Genomic DNA, 22,401 nt, shown 5'->3' with positions numbered 1-22,401 from the left:
ATAAAACCTTTTTGTCAACCCGAGTTGTCATTTACTAGTTCAAAAAAATCTTTAGTATGAAAAAAAGTACTCGGGCAGTAAATTCATATGAGATGTTTCTACTTCCTGGCGCAGTAAAGTGACGAATTTAAACATGCGACATGTTCGGCGCGCAGTGTAGTCCAGCGTGTGGAAGACAGGTTTGTTGAAGGCGAGCTTGTATTAAGACAGTAAATGCTATATACCTTTTGCGTGTCCATTGCGCTGTAAACTGCCGACCACTACAACCGACAGAATTTGGAAAACACTGCAGGATAAACCATATAAAACTAGGGTAACAAGTAGAGTTGTTAACCTAGCTAAACTATTGTGAAGATACAATATACACTAGCTAGCTGGCTAACCTAATGCACAAGCTAAAACTGCCTTGAAGACACTGATTCTCTCACTGTGTTTGTAGACACGTGACACGTTATAGGTGTCGGATATTCTACTCATCAAGCAGCTACAAGAAGATTTGGGGAATACAGATTTTAGTTCTGCGCACATTCGCTTATTCTTAGCTTACAATTAGTGGATCACAGGACCTACAAGAAGTTTGGAACATCACATGGCTTTGAAATTTGTGACTAAAGCATATTAAAAGAATATTTATCCTTTGCAGAAGTGTAGTCATAAATTGTCCTGATTTGGCGTCCTGTTAGAAATTCTATAATTTTTATTTCAATTAAGTCATTGTCAAATTAACTTCTTGTGAATTATTTTATGTGCATCTTGACAACCAAACCTTTTCTTGTAGTAAGTATGAATTTAATAAAGTGCTATTACTTCTGGATTTCAGGTTATTATAATGTGGCACCATTATGAGGAGGTTACACTATAATATAAAATCCTGACACCCCACACCCCCACCTGCTAAACAAATTCTTGATGGAGTCTAACCCACCTGACCTGGACCCTAATAAAGATGACCTGCCATTGCGAGCCAATACGAACCATATGCTGGTCAGGCACTACGTACTGGACCTCACTGTTTCCTTCACGAGGAAGGTGATTGGTGGTAGCATCGTACTGTTCCTTGAGCCTGGTGGAGGAGCATGTGCATTAGAAGAACAGCCCTCTGTTAACTCATCCCACCCAGCAGATGGGGATGATGGAAGTGGTGCAGAAGCCAGGTGTTTTACTGCTGCCCTACATGCATCTGATGATGTGTCACACGGAGGAGCACATGAAACAATCCTGGATGAAAAAAGCCGGCGTGATGGAGGCAACATGCTGTGGGCTGACGAGAGCGAGGACTTCACCTTGATATTAGACTGCTGTGACCTGATGGTGTCCAAGGTGGAGGAGCTGGACGTGTCCCATGTACCTGAGCTATGGGAGGTTCTGGAAGGAGACGACGTGCCTTTGGCCTCCAGGCTGCCTTCTTCATGTGCTCTGGTGCAGAGACTGATCTCTGTTCCTTCATCCAGATGGAGACAGCAACAGGACGTGTGTCTCCAGTGTAGCCGCGCATGTGCCGCCAGTCAGGTGGAGCCCCTGCTCTTCAACATGGACCAGTGGAGCCTTCAGATCAGGAAGAAGGGGGTCCGCTCCCCACACGCCTTCCCTAGCATCCTCAGGATCTGGTATGAGACCAAACCCACAGGTGGCTCCGTTAGATGGACCACCGACCAGGATGGCAGGTGAGGACAGACTGTTCATTTGGACTGTGACTCATAGAAACGGAATCTAGATCCGAGATTATATTTCCGTGCAAACACCCACATGCTGGTCCAGAAGCTGCATTCATAAAAAACAACAAACAAAAAAAAAACAGCGTTTCTAGAAAGCAAGTCAGTACATGTGTGGAACTCGAGTATTTAGAGTTCCCTTAGTATTTATTCCCTCATACTGTATTCTCACACTGATTACAAAGTGGATTCAATGGTCTTTTTGTACTTCCAGATTATATTTAAAGCAGTGGGGTTGTATTTTTATTTATGCATATGCAGCCTTAAATCGGTTCTGCATATTGTGATCATTCAGAAGTTGTGCACACTGAATAACTTCAACCAGAGAAGTTGGTTATCCGTATGTCACTATCGCCATGATTTTTAGATCAGTTTCAGCATAGAGAGATTAAGATTAGGAGAAACATCAGGGCCCGTTCAGATCCTTGATCAGCCCTGTTCGGATGTGCTCGGCTCCTGTAGGCAGGGCGTTTCCATGGGTGACCTTTCCCCTTTCTGTCACGTGCAGCTGCTGTGTCTACACCGCGGGCTCACCAATCAACAACAGGGCGCTCTTCCCATGTCAGGAGCCACCTGTCGCCATGTCAACTTGGTGGGCAAGCGTGAAAGCACCGTGTGAATACGTCGCTCTGCTGAGCGGCGAGAACCAGGCCGTTCCCTGGCCCGGGGAGACAGGTTCATTAAGAAGCACTTAACATCTGACTTGACATGGCTCCAGAATACATAGCTGTTGCTAGCGGTGCCACTCGAAACCACTTGTGCTAAAGATGCTTGACACCTATTTTGTGCCCCCCTCTCAGGTTTCTTACAGTGGAATTATTATGTTACCATGCCGATGCCTGCCTCAACGTTTACCGTGGCGGTGGGGAGGTGGCAGGAAGCTGCAGCGAGTGCTTGCGTCCCTGAAAAAGCCAGAAATGAGGATTCTTTCACCGCATTAGACCCGTATGTGGCCGGGCCACGCCTCGATATCTGCACGTGGTCTTTGGATTTAGGCAGTTGGAGTATGGACACCTAGTCCAAAAGGGTTTAAAAGTTTGATTTAAAAGTTTCTGTCGATTTGTGTCGATTTAGCAGCTCTATTTTCAAACATGTCTTAGACTGAATGTGATGTTTGCTAGTGCCTTGTTCCCCTTTTTTTAATCAGGATATCTTGAGTCATTTGGAAAGCTGGTGTTCATCTGTCTTTGTTGTAGGAGTAGTGTAGATTTTCCAGGAAGCAGGAGCACAGAGCCGAGCCGTGAGGCCCAGAGCCGCCATCCTGGGTCGGTCGTCTCTGCCGGAGAGGGAGACCAGCGTTGTTGCTCACACGTGGACTATCCGTGTCGGTTCACGTGTGCCGGCTCCAGGGCCCAGGTGGTCCTGCCCCACCGCGTGTTTGCCCCGTCCTGTCACCTGCACAGGGTGGAGACCACCCTCCTGCCTCTACTGCCGCTCTGCCTGACCGCCGCTCACGCCGTCCTCGGCGTCCACCCGTTCTCACGCCTGGACGTTCTCCTCGTTCCTCCTGGGTTCTCCAGTCTAGGAATGGCCAGGTAGGTCCCGCCAGTCCACCCTGGCTCCTCCCTCACCCGATTACCACACTCTGTCACTCACGGTGTGTGTGATGCTTGCTGACTGCCACGCACGCTGCTGTCAAAAAACTTGATAAGTTTTCAATAAATCCCTATTTTTTTGCTTTTTCATTTTTTGTGCATGCTTTTCCTTGTTCGTCATTGTGTTTTTCCACCGTAAATATGCCCAGAACCACGTGGGCACCCAACACCCACTCCTGCCCCCTGCCTCCGAACCGGAGAGGAACGCTAGCACTCACGCCTGCCTCAGCCAGTCAGTGGAGTTCTGCGTAGCTCTGCTTACCAGACCTCCTCTCAGGCCCTTAACGTGCACACCGGGCTGTCTTGTTTAGCTGGTCAAGCAAGGATTCTGAGCAGAAGGACTCGTTGGAAATCGAATCACCACTTGGCATCCGTGTCATTCCGTTACTCCTTGCCCCTCTGGGCATCAGCCTTGAGGGCACCGACTGTGTACGGGCTGCCTGCATTAAACACCCTGGTGTGCCCGCCACTGTGCATGTGAGGTGGTGGGTGTGTCCTAGATGACTTTAAATGCTTGCTTTATAACTCCAGCGAAACTTCTTTCCCCACACTACTGCCAAGTTAGTAGGTGATTGCCAAGGCTTTGCTTTGCAGAGGTTAGTATACAGAAGATACATTTAAAATGTATTTTATTTTATTTTTTTATGTCTCTTGTTTGGAGCGTACCCGGGACTTTGCATATTTCCGATGCTAAACAAACACTCTAATTTAATAGAGTGGCATGCCTTATAATTTGGAATGAATCATCACCGGAGATGTAAGCAAAAAGCGAGGAGGTGGGCCATCTTGCAGTGGATCAAGTAAACATGCGCTTGGGTGGCCGTAGGTGGGTTTCTGTGGTTCCCACCATCTCTCTGGCCAGGGATAAGTGTTCCATAGGATGTGAGGTCATTACACGCTGCCCCAGGCAGGTTCCAGCTATTTAGCAGAAGAAAATGTCACGTTCTAATTAGCGGTAGGTATATAACCGACATGGTGGTCACTCTGCTACTGTTTTTCTTTTCCGAATTAGGCGCGCCTCGCCTTGTCTGTTTGCTTTGGGCCGGAGCGCGGCTCAGAGCGCCGTGCTTCACTTTTTAGACGTCGGGGTCTGGAGGGGGTTTATCTTTTATTAGCAGACTCAGTGTATTATTACGCTCATGGTCTCAACTGCATTAGCTGAGGCGGGATGACAGAAATACGGCTGTTTGTGAGAGTGAAGGATTCTCCTTCTTGCTTCTCTTCGCACACATGGATCACGGCGGCAGACAGGCAGTCGTCCCCTGCTCGGGAAATGGTACGGTCCTACAAGTCTTACCTTAAAAGCTAGGTTCAACCAAATCAGGGGAAAACGAGCGGTCAACAAAATTGGGGTGGGGGTGGGAGAAGGGCGCTTTGAGACGCAGTTCCCCAAGGATGTGGGAGAGGATGTGTGGATTATTCCCAGTAACAAAAGCCATTAGCTCCTGGAACTACTTCAGAGAAGGGAACTATTTAATCTAAAAATTTGGGAAGTATGTCGGCCCGAGTCCTTGGGGCCAGGCCAGCTGCTGCTTTTATTTCATGCTCCTTCATTTTCAGGCTGGGTTGGGGACATCATGAAGGGGGCATTTTTTGTACTTAGATAAGCGGGAAGGGAGGGCAGGAAGTTCAAGATTAAGAAGTCAAGCAAAGGCTGGCCTGGCTTTGCGTGTGTGTGTGTGTGTGTGTGTGTGTGTGTGTGCGCGCGCGCGCGCATGCGTACGTGTGTGTGCACCGCACCGGTGCTTCTTACTGTTCGTTTGTACCCACATTACTTTGCTCTGGTTTCATACCAAAAATAAATCCACCCTTAAAAAACAAAACAAAACATAAAAAGTCACCCATGAAGAACCTGGTCCGTTACAAAATATCGGCTTTTAACGGAATCCATGTTATCTATATGTGGGTCAGGCGTGTGAGGTTACAGGAAATATGTCTGGGAGGAATGCAGCCGTCATCCCGGTCCGCGTATTGCTGCCAGGTCACGTAGGGTGCGTCTCGGCCGTGGCTGTGCTGACGTAACGACATGCCAGCAGTTCCAGCGCAGCGTTCTGCAGCTCCAGTCTGCCAGCGTCTCTCGGGCTGCCCGGTCTGTGCCCCTTAATGTTCCCTTGTTGTTGTGGTTGCTGTTCTTTTCCTGCCGTGGCAAGGCGAAGTTGGAATGCTTGGACTCCCAGATGCACCGGTATGGGTATGGTCTCCTCTTGGAGAAGGCTTCCATGGTGGATCTGCGCACGCATTCCGAAGGACGTTTCACGCGCCGTGTCGGGGGAGATCTGGCCACCAGAAGGAGCCGCGAGTCTTGGAATAAAATGACAGAAAAGCGGGCCAGGTTCAGCTTTGGGTTTTCTAAACAGTTTTGTGAAATATGGTTAGTGGTCAGAGATATGTTGGTGGAAAAAAAAAGGTATTGGTGCTGTTTCCAGGAATGAATTCTGCATATTATGAGTCAGATGTGATGGATTTGCCCACAAGCGCGTGAGAGGAAGAATCTTCGTCAAGATGCTTCACCAGCGTCCTGATGTTCTCATTAACACTTTTTAAAATCTCAGGCTTGCTAACACAGCCTTTACTAGAACGCCCACAACGCCTTTTTATGAGGCCCCATAAATACCACATCACAGCCTGTTACCGTACGATTCATTTGTTTCTGCATCTGACATTATTGGTCTCTTTTGCCCTGTCTCAGTTGAAGAACATTCCTTAAAACAGCCTTAGCTTTCCCACAGCTGGAGTGCTAATGTGGCATGCTGCAGAACAGGTGAGGTATCCTGCAAAAATAAACCCATCCATTAAAGCCTGAATCGTGCTGTCAGGCAACCGTCACCTACCACAAGAATTATGAACCCCTTCCTGCCCTGTGGCTTCTTTAAAAATGAGGGTAAGCCCTACATAGAGTCACCTGTCTCCTCAAGCTTGCTAGTGCCTCTGGAGGGGCGGAGTGAGGTTGTTCCTGCCTGTAGACTGTGAGGAAGAATCCGCCTCCCCTGGAGCTCTGACTGCTGGCTCACTTTTACGCTCTCACCTGTCGCACAAAAACAAGGTGGTGATGTGAAACCTCGCTCACCCCAGAAGGCGTGGCCAGAGCGGCGTGAGCACCTCCGGGACAGAGTGCTCATATCCCAGCCTGGCTTTCATTTATACCGCCGGTCAAAAGTGTGAACTGGCGCCCTGTAGCCCTGCCCTTAGCCCCGCCCTGTAGCCCCGCCCTTAGCCCCGCCCTGTAGCCCTGCCCTTAGCCCCGCCCTGTAGCCCTGCCCTTAGCCCCGCCCTGTAGCCCTGCCCTTAGCCCCGCCCTGTAGCCCTGCCCTTAGCCCCGCCCTGTAGCCCCGCCCTTAGCCCCGCCCTGTAGGAATTGCCCCCACCTACATGAGCCCTTCAACTGCAAGCTTGCGTGTCCATATTGGAATGTCATTTGACAGTGGCACATCCTCATCTATCAGAATGGAAAGTTGATCTGATGGTGGTGGGGGGGGGGGGGGGGGGGGGTCTGAACAGTTTAGCACTTGACTGGGAATACGGCAGTGAAGCACAGGAAACAGATTATGGCTCTAGCTTATTAATATTTGTCTTTCATACGTTGGCGGTACCAATTTGAAGCCGCATAAGCGCTTAACAATCTGTCCCTTTGTATTGGATTCATTATAATCAAGGTGTTTTGGTGGGTGAGATTGGCTTCAGGTCCTTCTTGAATACTATATGATTATTAATCAGAGATGAAGATTGGATATGCTGATTGGATGACTCTTAAAATGCATGAGAGAGTGAAGTGCTTGGCCAGCTTATGTTGTTCAGCACACCACACCTGTCCCCCTTAGAAAGGAGAGACAGATATTTTTATTTAGAAATTTTGCTCATAATAGCATTAATAGTAAAGATTGTGCTAAAAACCAGTCAACCAATCAAAACCTTTGACCTGCCATTGTAATTAGAATAAATTAAAATTAACACACACACACACACACACACACACACACACACACACACACACACACACACACACACACACACACACACATATATATATAGTAGTTATTAGTATGTTATTAGTATGCAATAAAATAATGTAGGCCTAAAATATAAAATAATAAAACTTTGATGTAATCTTAGAAAGTTGATTTAAACTTCTCAGGCCAAAGGAATGTAAAAATTAGTTTTGGTTTGTCTCTTAGCGTCCACAGGGAGCGGGAAATTTTGAGGCCAATTATCTCACCACCGCACTTCTGTCAGACCCAACCTTTTCATCCGTCCGCCCTGCAGTTGTGACACCTTGTTCGCGACCTGACTGTGTGTCACTTGACAGAGGCTGGCAGGATTTCTGGGAGTTGCTCAGCCGCAGGCTTTGGGCACGTTTGTGTGCTTACTTGAGCTGTTCAGGCACTCTTAAAATGACCATATGGGGAAGGCGAGCAGAGTCCCATGGGTGCGCAGTGTAATGTGGGCGATGCATGCGAAGCTTGTGGAATGTGCTGGTGTATCCAGGCCGAAAGGGACGCTGAGATAACACCATTTAAATAGACCTCTCTCTCTCTCTCTCTCTCTCTCTCTCTCTCTCTTTCTCTCTCTCTTTCTCTCTCTCTCTGACTTTCTGTCCCCAATTCTTGTCCTTATATTCCATCTCTTTCTCTCTACCTTTGTTTCTCTCGTTCCCAGTTCAATTCAAGGTGGTTTATTGGCATGACAAATAATGGCACGTTTGGATTGCCAAAGCCTGAACTACATACACTTTCTCTCTCTCTCTCTCTCTCTCTCTCTCTCTCTCTCTCTCTCTGCTGTTCTGGCTCTATACTCATCTTCTCTCTTTCTCTCTCATTCTGGCACTTAACATTCATTCTCTCTCTCTCTGTTATTCTGGCTCAAACATTCATTCTCGCTCCACTCTCTCTCCCTTTCTCCCTCTGTCTTTTCTGGCTCCAACATTTATTCTCTTTCTCTCTCTCTCTCTCTCTCTCTCTCTCTATCTCTCTCTATCCAAGGTCATTTTCTTTCTTTCCTCTTCTCCTCTGTGATTGCTGCGTAACCTAAGAACTGTGCGACAGGAACAGTCTTTCCAAGCGGAGGGACTTTGGCACAAAAGACAGCTGTTAATCAAATTGTCAAGGATGGGGTGTTTTTCTCTGAAAATCTTTGCAGAGGGGATTTTCTCCTCCTTTCCTCCTTCCCTTCCGCCCGCCGTGCGCACACAAAAGGCAGCAGCGGGTGAGAGTGCGGCGTGCTCTTCTGCACCTGGACGAGGAGCGAGAGCCGTCTCGAGGAGGGACGCCGTACGGCTACTTTACCCAGCGCGTCAGACATGCTTCAGCTCCAATCCCCTCCCCCTCCCGCCTTCCGACAGCCGTCTTTAATGAAGATAGCAGGCTCCGGTCTAGAGTGCACATTGTTATTATAAGTACATTCCTGCCTGGTTATCGGGAGGGACCCTGCTTCCTCACTTTATCTTAGCAGTATCTCAGGAGCAGCCTGGTGGCCTCGGCTTAGCCACTCGGCACTAATATGACTGCTTGAGTTGAGGTGCTGTCTGCAAGCTCATAACTCTGTCTGCTAGCTTTCAAACAAGCCTGTTGCCAGGTTGATCGGGGAGGGGGGGGGGGGGGGGGGAGCTAGAGGCTGCAGGAGAGCTAGAGGCTGAACGAAATAAACCCGCATCGTACACCCAGAGTTTGTTTTGGCTGTATGGCTGATTTAAGGAAGGAGAAGCAGTAGCAGGTCACCCGGTCCATTCAGTGCCTCGTTAGCCGTCGGGCGCTGCTTGGAAGGCCACGCCCACATCACTACACCTGGGCGATGTCCCGAAAAGGCCCTGCGATCACCCTTGACCCGCCCGTCCTTCGCAGGCCCGCCCCGAGAGACGCATGGAATTCTTCAAGACACCTTCAGGCCCTCACCTGCTCGCTTTTGGCGCACATTTGGAGGACGGGAACGGGATCATGTCGCAGACTTTGTATTGGCTGCGTTACGCCATCCGTCTCCTGCCGGTGGCCCAGTCTCACCGACCCCAGGCCCGGCGTCCCGGCAGCCAAAGCCAATTTGTATCGATGCTTCAAGCCGGATCCCTCGGTGGAGCTGGCCAAATTGGGCCATAAATTGTAGTCCATGTGTTACCGTATGCAGAGCACCTTGATCGAATTACCATTTTCAGTATGAATCCAGAAGGCTGTGGCTTTGCGTAACTCATGGGCCAGGACCATCTAGGCCCGTCGCCTGTGATACCTCAGAGTTAGAATAAGAGGCCTCTGTTTGCCACTTAGCATTCTTTTTGGGATCCAACAAAGGCATTTTCTTGCTTTTTACCGAAAACAAGAGGTCAGTGAGATTGCGCCGCTTGATAGTACCGCACATACAGTTCCCCCGGCATTCCGTGCACGCCAGATTCCTCAGCGATGGTCTCATTCTTGCATGCTGTAGATAACCTTGAAGAACTCAAGGGAGCTCATGAAAAGAGAGAGAGAGAAGGATAGAGAGAAGGAGAGAGGCCTCACGCGCGCAGTAAACGCACGCCTTCGTGCAAACATCTGCTTTGGGTCCGCAGCGCAGACGGCAGGTCCCGCGTGGGTCAACGCCCCCGCCGCTACTTTGCACGTCACTCTGCCGTTAACACAGCGAAGTTAACACGACACGCCCCCCTGCTCACTCTCGCCGGAACTTCAGAGGACGGTTAGAGCAGGAGGCCACCGGAGCGAACTTCTCCCTCACGCCGTTAGCCCCTAATATCACGCTTGTAGCTATTCACGGGATTCAGCGTTGGCTGTGCGCGATGCGGCCTAAAAAGGACTGGCATGTGTGGAGCGACCCGGCAGAAAACCCCTGTGGTCCTCCGAAGCTGAATTGACCGGACGCGAATGCCAGACATTTAAAGTCAGAGTTTTTTTTTGTTTCGTTCTAAAACGAAGGTGATTGTGGTACGGGTTTTTTGGTTTTGAACAGCTCTACTGATACGTTGGAAATCAAACCTCGCACAGACTGCTAGACTGTTTTTACACACCTGTCACATGCGTGCTTGTCTTCACCGCGTGACCTCCTCATATTTCATATAAATCTCTTACTAATGTGTCAACACCGTCTTGAAAGGAAGACAGGTTTCTGAGTAAAGTGTCAGATGTGGGCATCTGTCTCTTTCATTGTTTTACTGCGATGTGTAGTGTGAGCTGGTGTGGACATTCATGGTCTGTATCCCCCCGAGACAATACAGGTTGACGTTCAGATGAGCTGAAGTCAGGTTGGGTGTACCACACCAGCCTGCTTAATTCTCCAGCAAGTGATGGATCCACTCCCACCAAAGCTCTATGTATGCTGTTTTTGTTTTTGTGAGGAGTGGTAGGCATGTCTATAAGAATGGCCTTGGGCCCTTTAATATACATTTCCTCAGAAGTGTCTTGGGTACAATGCTGTTGACTTTGGCATCATGGGTAAAGGTCCATGCCTTTGTTCTGTAATCCATATGTGTATCTTAACTTTCAGCGTGGCCATGACTGGGTAAGGTTACATTTGGCTGACACTTGGATTATTTCTCATCAGAGCGACTTCCTGTGGGAGCTGTCAATAACATAATGGCAGCCTTTGGGTGTAGGGCATTTGTTGGCTCTCACTACAAAAGACAGCTTATTTCATCTGTTGGCAAATAAGATTAATGCACAGAGAGCACAAATCAACTCCTGGGGCCTAATAATAGATGAGCCATGATTTGTTCTTTCCACCGCCAACCCCCCCCAGCCACCAACCCCCCCGCCCTCCCCCCTTGCCCACAGGGCTGCGATTGTGCACTGGCCTTCCCCAGGGAGGAAAGTCGATTCCGTCGGATTTGAAATCAGACCCATTATGTTCTACTTTCTGTCTTTCTTATGCTAAAAATAGAGTGACATTATCGCACCCGCACGAAAGAAGCCGATTCCCTCACATTCAGCGAGTTTCGCCGCTTCTGAGTTTGCCGGCTGCGTCGCTCCCGTTCGACAGGAATCTCCTGTTGCTGTAGAACCTGCGTCTCCCTCCCGTGATCTACAGACTGTAACCTTCCTACAGGAGTCCTGGAGCCACGGAGAAAATGGCTTGTTTATTTGTACACGCCAAACCCCCCCCCGCCCCCCCCCGTCCCCTTTGACGGCTCTCCCCCTCTCCAGAATGCCTTTATGTACTATGACTGGAGAGAAGGAGGAGATGGCGGCTGTCTGCAGCTGGGTTTGGCGGTGCGTTCGTCCGAGGTGGTTAGCGAGTTTTGCAGTCAGTCGGAGGCCATTTGCCACAGCGACTGTGACTCTGCACAGTTCACGGTCCTCAAAGGGAGCAGGACTGGCACGGAGTGAACAGGCCCTAGGGGTTAGTTTGATATCTGAGATCTTAAAGAGAACGTTCCTGGGAAACAAAGTTGCGTGGTTAGAACTTTAGGAAGCCACGCTAAAGCCATGTGATGCTGGGATCTGTGTAGCCCCAAGGTTCATGACAGCTTTAATACGGTTCAAGGTTCATGACACCTTTAATACTGTTCCAGTAACACTGGCGTTTGTAGATCACTCAGAGTTTCTGCAATAAATAAACACACACATTCACAGATCTCAGCCTTTAGAGATTTTGGTGTTAGATGATATGGAAGGTCTGCTATGCGGTGGGAAAAAAAAAATCCTCATACTTAATCAACAACGGGCTTATAGCTCAACTGCTCTCAGTGGGGTCCATGATCCCTGGTGAGGGGGAGGGGCATGCGAGCCACTTGCTTTCCTGTCTGGTGGATCTGCAGAAGATTAAAGTCCAGCTCTTCTTTGGAAAGTTTGGGATTTGCCCTTAATATTGGTAAAGCATGCAGAGCTTTCTAGCGATTAGAATTCCCCTTGATTTTGCTAGAGCGTTCCCGCATGCCTTGTGATCATTGTGGTTGGGACACAGGTGAGCCCTTCCAGAGCTGTGTGCTTTTGGATGTCAGCCAGTATCCCTGTGGCGGCTCCTGCACACTTCCGTTCCTCCCTCCGTCTGGAGGAAATGGGGAAGGCTTTAGTCTTGCCCTCCCCAAGCCCTGTTTCATGAGCACTACGGCTTGATCAGAGCCTGCGGCTTGGTGCCTGTAACGAATCAGAGTGGCTTAAAAAGGAGGGCTTAGGGCCCCCACGTGGGGGCCCCACCACCATGATTCAGGCTTGGCGTTTGGCATGGATGTGCCACCCAACAAGAGGAGGACACAAACACTGCATGCCTGTCCACGCCCAACTCAAAGGTGCGAGCTGGGTCGCTTGATCGCCCTGGCCGTTAAATCCGCTTTGTGGGCGGAAGTGTTTGCGTCGTCACTGCCGCACGTCTTGTTTGAAAAATGTCCCCGCTGCAAACCAGCCGAGCCCCAGACGCCCAGGAAAGATGGCAGCCGCGTTCTCTCTCCGTCCTGCTCTGCCCCTGGGGCAGTGTCCTGATAAAGAACTGTTTGCTTTACTGCACCAGGCAACCCTCCTGAAAAGGTCACCTGAGGTAATCCACAGAGATGAGGCAAACACTGCCACGTTTCACCGTCCCAAGCGCTGTGAGTGACTGGATTCTCGAACTCAAGGTTAGATAAACACCCAGTGGCCCAGCCGGAAGAGACTGTGTATATTAGAGACATGTTTATTCTAGTAGTTGTGTGTGTTCAGTGTTTTAAAGTGTGATTTTCAAGGCTGAGCTGTTTCGGGCACATGTCACTCTTTTGTTGCCGGCCCCTCCCTCGAGCTGTTTTGTAAGCAAGCCAGACCTGCGGAGGAGCGCGGCTAATGCGCACCGCTAACTCAGCGGCAGCGTGCCAGTCCTTTAATTTAGCCCCCGTTAGCGCATGCCTTGGGAATGCTGCTTTGAAGGGTGCGGTCCGGACAGCTTCTCCGCCGTCCGCAAGGCATCGTTCAGACTCGGCGTCCCTCCTCCTTAATGACAGAGTGCGCTGCGGTGGAAAAACCCAGAGCTTTCATGTCGACGCTGGGCGATCATCTCCGCGGCGGGAAAACCTCGCACCTGCCGTTGTTGGGGAGTTTTGGCGTTCATCCGGTGCTGATGCTCGTTCTGTTAATCAAACTACTAGATCTACTAACTAATTTTACTAGATCAGACATTTACAGGCTTTGTGCTACCTGGCAAGGAGCTTTATGTCATTTTGAACCACATAGAATACATATAGCAGAATGAGAATATATATTGGTTTATTTGATAAGCCAGGCACATGTGTTTCTGAATGAGTCTTGGGTGTGTGTGTATTTCCCAGCCCACACATCATCTTCCTGTCCCAGAGTGTGCTGGCGGGGGAGAGCGGCCTGCGTGGGCAGAGGCTGTGCCACGAAATCGCCCACTCGTGGTTCGGCCTGGCCATCGGGGCGCGGGACTGGACAGAGGAGTGGATCAGCGAGGGCTTCGCCACCTACCTGGAGGACGTGCTTTGGGCCAGAGTCCAACAGGTGCCGGCTCCATTCTCACTGTGTTTAAGATAAGGAGGCCTGGCCCATGTTTCTGCGTCTCCAGCTGTTCTCATGCCTGTGGTCTGGCACGTTCGCTGTGCTCTGTCAATACAGTGCTCTCTCTCTCTCATTTAGAGATCATTAGAGTGCTTTTAAATAAAAACAGTTTATTTAAAAACAGTGGCTATGAATGTTGGGGAATGAAGAATTTGGTAGAGTTCTTCACCGTGGCTTTTCTAATTTTCTGCAATTACCTAAATGCACTTCCTGGAAAAGAGCACATTTTCGAAGCCTGTGACTCTTCAACTCACAAAAGATTTCTTCATTCTGCAAAACCAATCCATCATTGCTTCAGTTTGCCCTGAAACTCCAATACTAATTAGCAGAAGAAAGAACATCGAATGCACCATAATCCTCACTATCATCACACATAAGCAGGAAGATTCATAATAGGTTAACTAGGGTTTTACATGTACATAATGGTGGTGACCTGATCCTGTAGGTGGCACTGCAACGTATTGTGCACACGCACCCATGTTAGCATCTCAAATTGTGTGTGAGGCTGCCTTAGTGAGGTCATAACCCTCGAATTATTTCTACTTCCTGTTTTGTCTCACGCGCGTGCGGTGTTTCAGCTGGGCGGCACCGAGGAGGAACGGCGGGACCTGAAGGCCCTGCTGCGCTGGAGGAGGCTGAGGGATGAAGTGGTGAATTCCCAAGAAGACCTGCAGGTCCTCAGGTCCGACGGGCTCTGCGCCATTTGGTTTTTATTGTATTTTAATTTTGCCTCTGTGTGTTTCTTTGTTCATAAACAGCATTTCAAAAAAATGTTTTTTAGATCACCCGCAAGGCACCTACCCACGTAAAGTACACGTGCAATTATTTGGACGGCCCACGCATATTGGCACTCTTTATCGGGAGCTCGATAAATCATGGCCCGAGCGTACGAAATATCAGGGAAACATTTTCTAATGTCGCACCTATTATGTAACATCAGCCTTCTTTCATTTTCAGAAAAAAGGCACTTTCATCCACTAGCCTGCTATTGACTTCATGTCGTTGTTGGCTTTTAGTTAAAGGACGCATTTAAACCAGCGCACCCGGTGTCAGACTAGGAATTCTTTTTTCTTTCCATCTTTCTTCTTGTCTTACTTTTTTTCATTGGAATGTCTATGGTGGAGACAAAATCATGTACGGGGCTACCAGATCATTTCCTGAAATATTGTTTTGTCTGTGGACTTCACATGGACACACACATCTTCACCATGAGTAAGATTTGTGTGTGACTGCGTGCGTACGCATATTGGTTTTCCACTTTGGCCCGTGTGTGGGGGTCCCACTGCTTCAAAGGCCCGTACCTGATCCTGGATCAGTCCCCCTTCACATATGTCAGAGATGCCCCGCCATCTTTGCTATGGTTACTAATGTCACGTGCCAGTGACTTGTGGCTGTGACTCATGACCATGCTGCGTGAAGGTCTCCCGCACCGTGGACGCTCTCGACAATTTTAACAGGCGAAACACAGCCACTGGTGCTCGGAGACTCGGCCCTGTCATGCTGCTAGCCGGTCAAACGCTGCCAGAATGACAGCTTTAAAAAGGGCTCATCACACAGACAGGCCCGTGTCTGTGGGGAGACGGGAAAGAGCAATATTTACCTTTACGTAAAAGAGAAACATGTTGCCGTTAAGTGACAAAGCAGACCGATGTTGGTGTGTTTATAGACATTGGCTACCCAAAAGCATTTAATACCTAATTGAAGTTGTATGTGCCTGGCATGTGGGTACACGTATATGGTTAGAGTCTGTAGCTCATTTTATATGTATATGAGCTGTAGTTTGAATGACCTCAATGTACGAAAAGTGATGTATAAATAAACACGCCGTGCCTTGCTAGCCCTCTCTCCCTTCAGGAGTGGTCAGTATCTGACCACATGACCTTTGTTCGCTGGTATTTTCGTGGCAGGCCTCTCTCAAACCAGCAGTGATACTGGCACTTGGAAATGAAAGCCTCAGCAACCCTGCTGTGCCTGATAAACTCATGCCAGCTCAACACACACAGCAGTGTTAGGTCAGCATTAGTGTTGGGTTAACACCAGTCTGCAGTCCAAACAGCATCTGGCATGTAACATTGAAATAAGTAAGTGTGAGTGTAAGTAGAAGGTGTGTGTTCTTGTTAAAGTGATTTGGGAGTGCATGTGTGTAAGGTCGCAGTGCGATGTAAGTGTGTAAGGTCGTAGACAGTGTGATGCGTATTTAGAGTGTTCAGGGGGCTTTTCAACACACACAGCAATGCTGTAAGAACTTGTGGACATTTGAAAGTGATTTCCATCGATTTTCTAACACACACTCTTCCTACGGCTTCCCAGAGGCTAGGACCAGATCACCTCCACCCACTACACTCCGTCTCTTCCTTGTACAGAACTAGGTTTGAACCTTTCAAGGTTAGCATGTGTATATACTATACAAACTACAAAATTCATACTTACCAGTGATGTCCATATAGGGTTACACTGGAAGCATTAGAGGCTACAAAATGTATTAATGCACATATTCTAAATGAACACCAGCATACTAGAATGTGGCTTCCATAGAATTCTATCTAGAGACGGGATAAGTCTGACTGTTTTTTAGTGATAGGAGTGGTTAATATTATTTATGATGTGCTGTGTCGATCGAATGGCTTGATGTGTCCAGCCCTGAAGTGTAGAGTTGTATTCCAGCCTCTGTCCTGGCTGTCCAGAGATGAATGTGTCTTTTCCTTCCTAGAGCTATAATCAATTGTGTTTTTCTGAACTGTAGCTCTGAAATCACTTTGACAGGTCCACACTTTTGTGTTCGTACGCGCACTCTTTGTTTCGGCCCCGGTACCGTGGTATTGTCGGCCAGTTTTTTCGCAATTGCTACTGCTTTATAGCTGTGCTGGAGGCGTGGCTTCTGAATGGCACTGCCCGCTGTTGCTAACTGGGCCACGGCCAATTGCAGGAGGAGTTACGTCAGCTGACTTCTTGTGTTGTATGACAGCTTCGCTTGCTGTAATCAACCACTGGCTTTCTGACAAGGGTCTACTTACTGTCAATTCTGTTGACGGGAATTCTGAATTTCCCCACAGGGTCCAAACCGAGTGCAAACTGGCTAATGCTTTGATTCTATCAGGTCCACCTAGTTTCCAACAAATCATTTTTCCCCTTTGATGAAGGTGGACGTCGGCTTTCTGTTTAGGCATCACTGGTTCTTAGTCATTTTTTTTTTCTTTTTTCTTTTTTTTTTTTACACTTCTTGGCTAAGCACCCGTGGATGGACACTTTTAGTCTCCACACCCCCCCCCCCCCCCCCTTTTTCTGTCTCCATCTCTCTCTCCTTGTCTTTCTTTTTCTGTCTCCCTGGGTGTCCAGGAAAGATAGGAGCTGTGTGTTAAAGGGAGTCACCCTTATCAGAGTAACCCAGAGAGAGCAAGAGAAAGGAAGAGAGCCAGAGTGAGTAAGCACAGTTTTCAGGGCTGTATTTCTGGACACCAGCCGTATAAAACATCAAGGCGCTACCAGAAGTGGTGAGAAGCGACACGTGGGGGAACCGCAGGGAGCCGGCGATGGATCCGGCTCACGCCGAGCTGGCTTCAGCCGCCCGAGAGACGCTTTTCCCCTCACCTGAGTGGATCGGTACACGACGGGTTCGGAGGCCGGTTCACAGCCGCGTCGCTCCGAACTCCCACGCACCAGGCACGGTCCCAGCTTTAGGCAGGCGTGTCAGAGAGGCCTGGGCACCCTTCAGAAACCAGGCGGCCAAACCACACATCACTTCTTTTACTGCTGGAACCACTGGTTGACGGGAAGGAGAATCAACACAGAATCACTTGTCATTTTTCCGGATAATTTTAGGGTTTTTGGTGGGTAGAGTTTTGCTTTCTGTTCACGTTGATTCACAGAATACACGTCGATTCACTGAATCACTGAATCGACGGTGCGGTTCCTCCAACAGGCCAGCAGCTCTTGTGGATTACTAAGCCCCCATACACTGCCTCGTCGCAATCAATACTGCCTGACCAGAGAACCACAGGCAAGGTCCGGTGTGTGCTCCCTCCCCCAGCAACACTCGTGTGTGCCTTTTAACACCGCCTCCGCCTCGGCCCGTGTGAAAAAGGAAATGATTTGTTACGCAGCGGCGGGGTCCCGGGGCCGGCGGGCGCCCGTGTATTGACCTGCGGGAGACGTTTCCGGACGAGTCCGGTTAATCTCCTGCCACGGATCGATCCTTTTTAAACTGGGGTAATCATCACACGCGTAGCCATGGCCACGGGCCCTGTGTGTGTCACCACTGGCTGCCCCTGTTCTCAGGACGTGCTCTATCAGTCCTGGGTACGCCCAGCAGCAAGCAAACTCCATACATCTCACCAGAGCAGGGAGCCACAACGGCCCTCGCTGTGTATTTCGTGTCGATGTGTATTACTACTGGCCATCATCGCATACAGAACCAATGGTGCATCCTCATGCAACACAGATTATCTACACTGACATACCTGAAAAACCTTGTACAATCACAGGGATTTTTAACCTGCTCGCGTCTTTGCATCGTTGCTTTGTGTGTTTGCTCCGTTGCAAAGAGCTCGAAATCTTGCGCTCGCGGTGCCGATGCCTAGCAGGGCTTGCGCAACGGCGAGGGGACGAGGGACCCGAGATCCGTCTGCCCGCCTCTTGCAAATGTGAGCGCAGCCGAGGCATTTAGTGGGCTGTTAAGTGCGTTTCAGTGCCCGCTGCTGTCAGGGTAACTGCACTCAGACCTTGAGCAATGCAGCTCTTCTCCCTAACGGCCCTGGCTCTGCTAACTGCGCTCCGCCCGCGTGCTCCGCAGGCCCAATAAAGAGACGACGGGAGAAGCCAGCGAGTCTGGAGCCTCCGTAGTGAAGCACGCCCTCAACCCAGCAAAGCCGTTCATGCAGGTCCACTACCTCAAGGTAATCCGGCGGTGGTTAAAAGTCCTCAGGCTGTGCGAGTGAACCCACTTGTCTCGTAAAATGAAACTGCAGACGACGGGCATTTAAACATCCGCTCAGTGTTTAGGTGAACGTGCCCTGTAATCTTATGCCGCGTTCCGCGCCGTGTTGAGATCTGAGAATGTTGTGTTTCTGGTCTCTCTGCAAGGGTTACTTCCTACTGAGGTTCCTGGCCAGTGAGGTGGGCGAGAACGAGTTCTTGGGCTTCCTCAGAGTCTTCGTGATGAGATTCCATGGGCAACTCATTCTTTCTCAGGTATTAGGATTTTCTAAAGGAACTACCTGTCTGCACCCAGAAGCCTATATGTCCAGGATTTATGCATTTTTACCTCTTATGGACCTTTAGAACACTCATGGAAATATGTACCTTTGCTTGTTGCAGTATTTAGTAAAAATCATTCCCAGAATGCATTGTGCCTTTGCCAGACTTCCAGATCATACACACGACTGTGGAGCGGTTGTGAATTGGATTAGAGGCTGTGTTCATGACCACTCCTGTCAGACCCATTCTGTCAGTACGCTGGGTGGAGAAAACTGTGGGTGTGTGTTTCACATGGGCTGTAACTGCTGAATGTCGCCAATCCTTGTATGTTCTGATGCAGGACTTCCTTCAGATGTTCCTGGATGAGTTCCCAGCTTTGAGCAGGTAGGCGTGCGCTACGTTACCATCGTGACTGCTGAATGGTTCGCCGACTCGCCCAACGCCTCTGCTGCCATCAAATGGGGTTTTGAGCACGAGCTCTTCATTGTGAGGGCTGAGTAATACCACAGTCTGTTGGATTAAATTAGCCTGGAGCTGAAGGCACCTTAGATTTGTTAGATTTTCCAACCCAACCAAAGTCACTGTTTGGACTGTTCCTTGTTAACCGCTTGTTTCCTGTTAACTCAATGTCTTTGGCCAAATCCTGTCTTTACGTTCATATATGACAAGCTGTGATGATTAAGGTTTAGCTGAATCTGCTTAGCCTCAGAACGTAGGCCACCATAGCTGCCTGTTCTGTGGCTGGTAGGGGCTCTTTAAATGGTTTTTTTCTAGGGGATATCACAGTTGGGTCAAACAGCTGTTGGGTCCTGTATTGAGCTGTCAGCTCAGGTGTCTCCATCCAAGAAGGTGTCCACTGACCTTCTGGTCCCCTCATGTCCAACACTGGTGCTAATCTGGCCAGTTCAGGCCTCCACTGGCCAAGTCAAAACAAAGGCGTGCAAACATCTCCACATTTTTTGGTCTTTTGTCTCAAATGATCTACTGGCGCCTGCTTCTCAGAATTGTATATCTTCATGACTGGAGCAATGGCATGTCTCCTTATGTTTGATTAAAGACACAACAAGGGCTTCGTGTTCAGCTCATCCAATCACGTCCTCCGAAGGAGTCTGACGGGTCTTACGTTTAGCTCAGCTCGGGGATGAATTTGTGTTCTTATTTTGCCACAGTACCTGCTGGGTTTAAAAAAGGATCTGGCGTTTTGGACAGAGGCCGTCATTTTTGTCAGATCAGTATTCCCCTAGTTGCTGTATTATCTTCATCATACACATCTTATTTGGGAAAAAACAGTTTTAGATTACAGAAAATCCCAGCAAAGGTTTTGAGGTTTAAAACAAAGCGCCATTGTTATTAACAGGATGTTGAAATGTCATTACATTCCTGTAGTACTAGTTGCTTAAGAGTAGTGTTTTTAGTCATAAATCAGGCAGGCATTAAAATAGCATGGGTGAGATTTGCTTAGCTTTGATAATGGAATTAGATTATCATGGTGAGCCCAATTTGAGTAGTTCAAACAGTATTTGTGCTCAGAGCCAAGAGCAGCTAAAAGAATCTCAGCATGTGTTTCAAGTTCAGAGACGCCATATATTTCAGACACATACACTATATGTGTTTGTAAATGTCTGTCTTTATTTATCCTGACTCTTGCAAACATCCCTCTTTTCAAACGTGAATGTTTGCAACAATCCCCCCAAACCGTAACCCTTTCCTCTGTCCCTGTTTATGAGTTTCTGTGGGCAGGAACAGTTGACTCCCATACCTAACTGGGAGGGTCCATTAGTTGATTATATGTGCAGGTGTGCTCCTGCAAACTAACACGACTGCTATGTCCTGACAGGGCCCCGGCTTGAATTACAATCATCCAAAAACCAGCCTCACTCACATATGTCCACTAGTCCTACAATATTAAAACATGTCACTGTTGATTTTAAGAGTCTGCCCCAAATAAAATCACCGAAAGAGAGTTGAAACAACAGTTTTTAAATCCATTCAAAAACTCTGCGTATCTGTTTCTGGTTTCAGCCGAGGCCTGACCATTGAAGGTATTTATTCAGACTGGCTGGACACACCTGGGATTCCCAAGGTAAGAACCAAAGAGCAGACCGCGTCTATTTTGGGCTGTTTGCTATAGCGAGATTAAACACGAGATTAAACCACAGAACACCGGTTCGCTGCACAGTAGTCAAAATAGCACCTTGCAGACCGGGCCCTTTGCCGGCGTGGATCCGTTCGGGTTCCAGCCTCGCTTTCTGAAGCCAGGAGATTGGCACGCCGTATTGCTGTGCCTCCCGAGCTTATTTTTAGCTGTGTTCAGCGTCTTAAGCCCGTTTAAAGAGCACTGCCGCCGGTGCTACAGCACGCCGTGTCCGTGTAGCGGTCGTGGGCGCAGGTTCCAGCGGAGCGGCGCCCTCTCTGTTCAGAGGGGCTCGGATTATTATTGGATTTGACTATTGTTATACACATCTGGGAGGAAATTCGCCTTGATCCCAGACCAGGATCACGTTTCTCCGCCAGCCCCAAAACCTCGATGTGTGGTCCCACTGCGGGATGTTGTGGGTTCTTTCTTATGCACGCTTAGACTGGCGGACCATCGGTATCGCTTTAAACGCTGGGACTGGGAACGACGCGTGGTCCCCAAGGTGTTGTAAATCACATCCAAACACCAACAGGTAAAGGGTGGAGGTAGAGGGCCGCTCCGTTTGCCTCAGAGAGACTGTCTCCTTCCGCACGGTCGGAGCTTTACCGCGGTTAACTGAGCCGCTCCCGGGCCGCAATCTGCGTCCCATACCTCTTTTGTTTGCAGGAGGCATCTAATGGTGCGTAGCTGCCAAAACCAACACAAGGATCAATTTTGTCATTTTAGATAAAATCCTTTTTCCCCTCTTCTAAGCCATTACTGTGGGTTTGATAACACACTGTGCCTGAACGTCCCTCAAAGTAAATAATGGCAGGAAATAGTTGGACTCCACAATAAACAGTCTCTCTTTCTTTCTCTCTCTCACACACACACAATATGAGACACACACCCACACAGAATGAGTAATGAGATGGGAATAGAGCTCTTTTTTCCATCTGGCTATTTTTAAAACAGTGGGCACTTAAGAATAAATGGGAATGCTGGAATTTTGAGGTGGGCCGATATCTTGCGTGTCTTCCTCTCGTGGTCCCTTTGACCTCCGCTAGCCAGACAAAATGTGGCTAACCACAGAAATGTGAACCTGGCTGTGGAATAGATTCCCTTATCTGGACATTCAAATGTGAATCGACATGCTACCTCAACATGATCTCCTGGGTGGCTCTCTCACCTGGTTCTGGCCATTCTTTGAGAGCACGTGCAAACGTGTGTCTGCCTGCCCGTTGGTCTGGATGGGTGTGTGTGCTAAAGAGAGCTGAGATCATATAATTCTTTGTCTGTGTGCTTCCGTGTTTGCGTTTTAATCTGTGTGTATG

The 22,401-nt window shown here is 48.9% G+C and overlaps 1 protein-coding gene across 2 annotated transcripts in view; it reads left to right on the top strand.

Annotated features, from left to right (window-relative positions):
* The first annotated feature begins 126 nt into the window (after window positions 1-126).
* The window catches only part of aopep (aminopeptidase O (putative)), a 52,490-nt gene continuing 30,215 nt past the window's right edge, over window positions 127-22,401 (top strand). Inside the window, exons 1-11 of one of the 2 annotated variants that reach the window (XM_077003620.1) lie at window positions 127-179; window positions 821-1,664; window positions 2,221-2,387; window positions 2,513-2,657; window positions 2,909-3,247; window positions 13,512-13,701; window positions 14,337-14,440; window positions 18,548-18,650; window positions 18,838-18,945; window positions 19,292-19,335; window positions 20,974-21,034. In XM_077003620.1, the coding sequence (XP_076859735.1) occupies window positions 910-1,664; window positions 2,221-2,387; window positions 2,513-2,657; window positions 2,909-3,247; window positions 13,512-13,701; window positions 14,337-14,440; window positions 18,548-18,650; window positions 18,838-18,945; window positions 19,292-19,335; window positions 20,974-21,034 (2,016 nt within the window). In that variant the 5' untranslated portion in view covers window positions 127-179; window positions 821-909. The remainder of the gene's footprint in view (window positions 180-820; window positions 1,665-2,220; window positions 2,388-2,512; window positions 2,658-2,908; window positions 3,248-13,511; window positions 13,702-14,336; window positions 14,441-18,547; window positions 18,651-18,837; window positions 18,946-19,291; window positions 19,336-20,973; window positions 21,035-22,401) is intronic. The other variant, XM_077003621.1, reaches the window with a different exon arrangement.

This window comes from Brachyhypopomus gauderio, chromosome 4, assembly GCF_052324685.1.
Source record: "Brachyhypopomus gauderio isolate BG-103 chromosome 4, BGAUD_0.2, whole genome shotgun sequence".
In the NCBI taxonomy this organism is placed as follows: domain Eukaryota; kingdom Metazoa; phylum Chordata; class Actinopteri; order Gymnotiformes; family Hypopomidae; genus Brachyhypopomus; species Brachyhypopomus gauderio.
The sequence above is the reverse complement of the archived record's forward strand: the minus strand, read 5'-3'. Positions and strand labels throughout refer to the sequence as shown.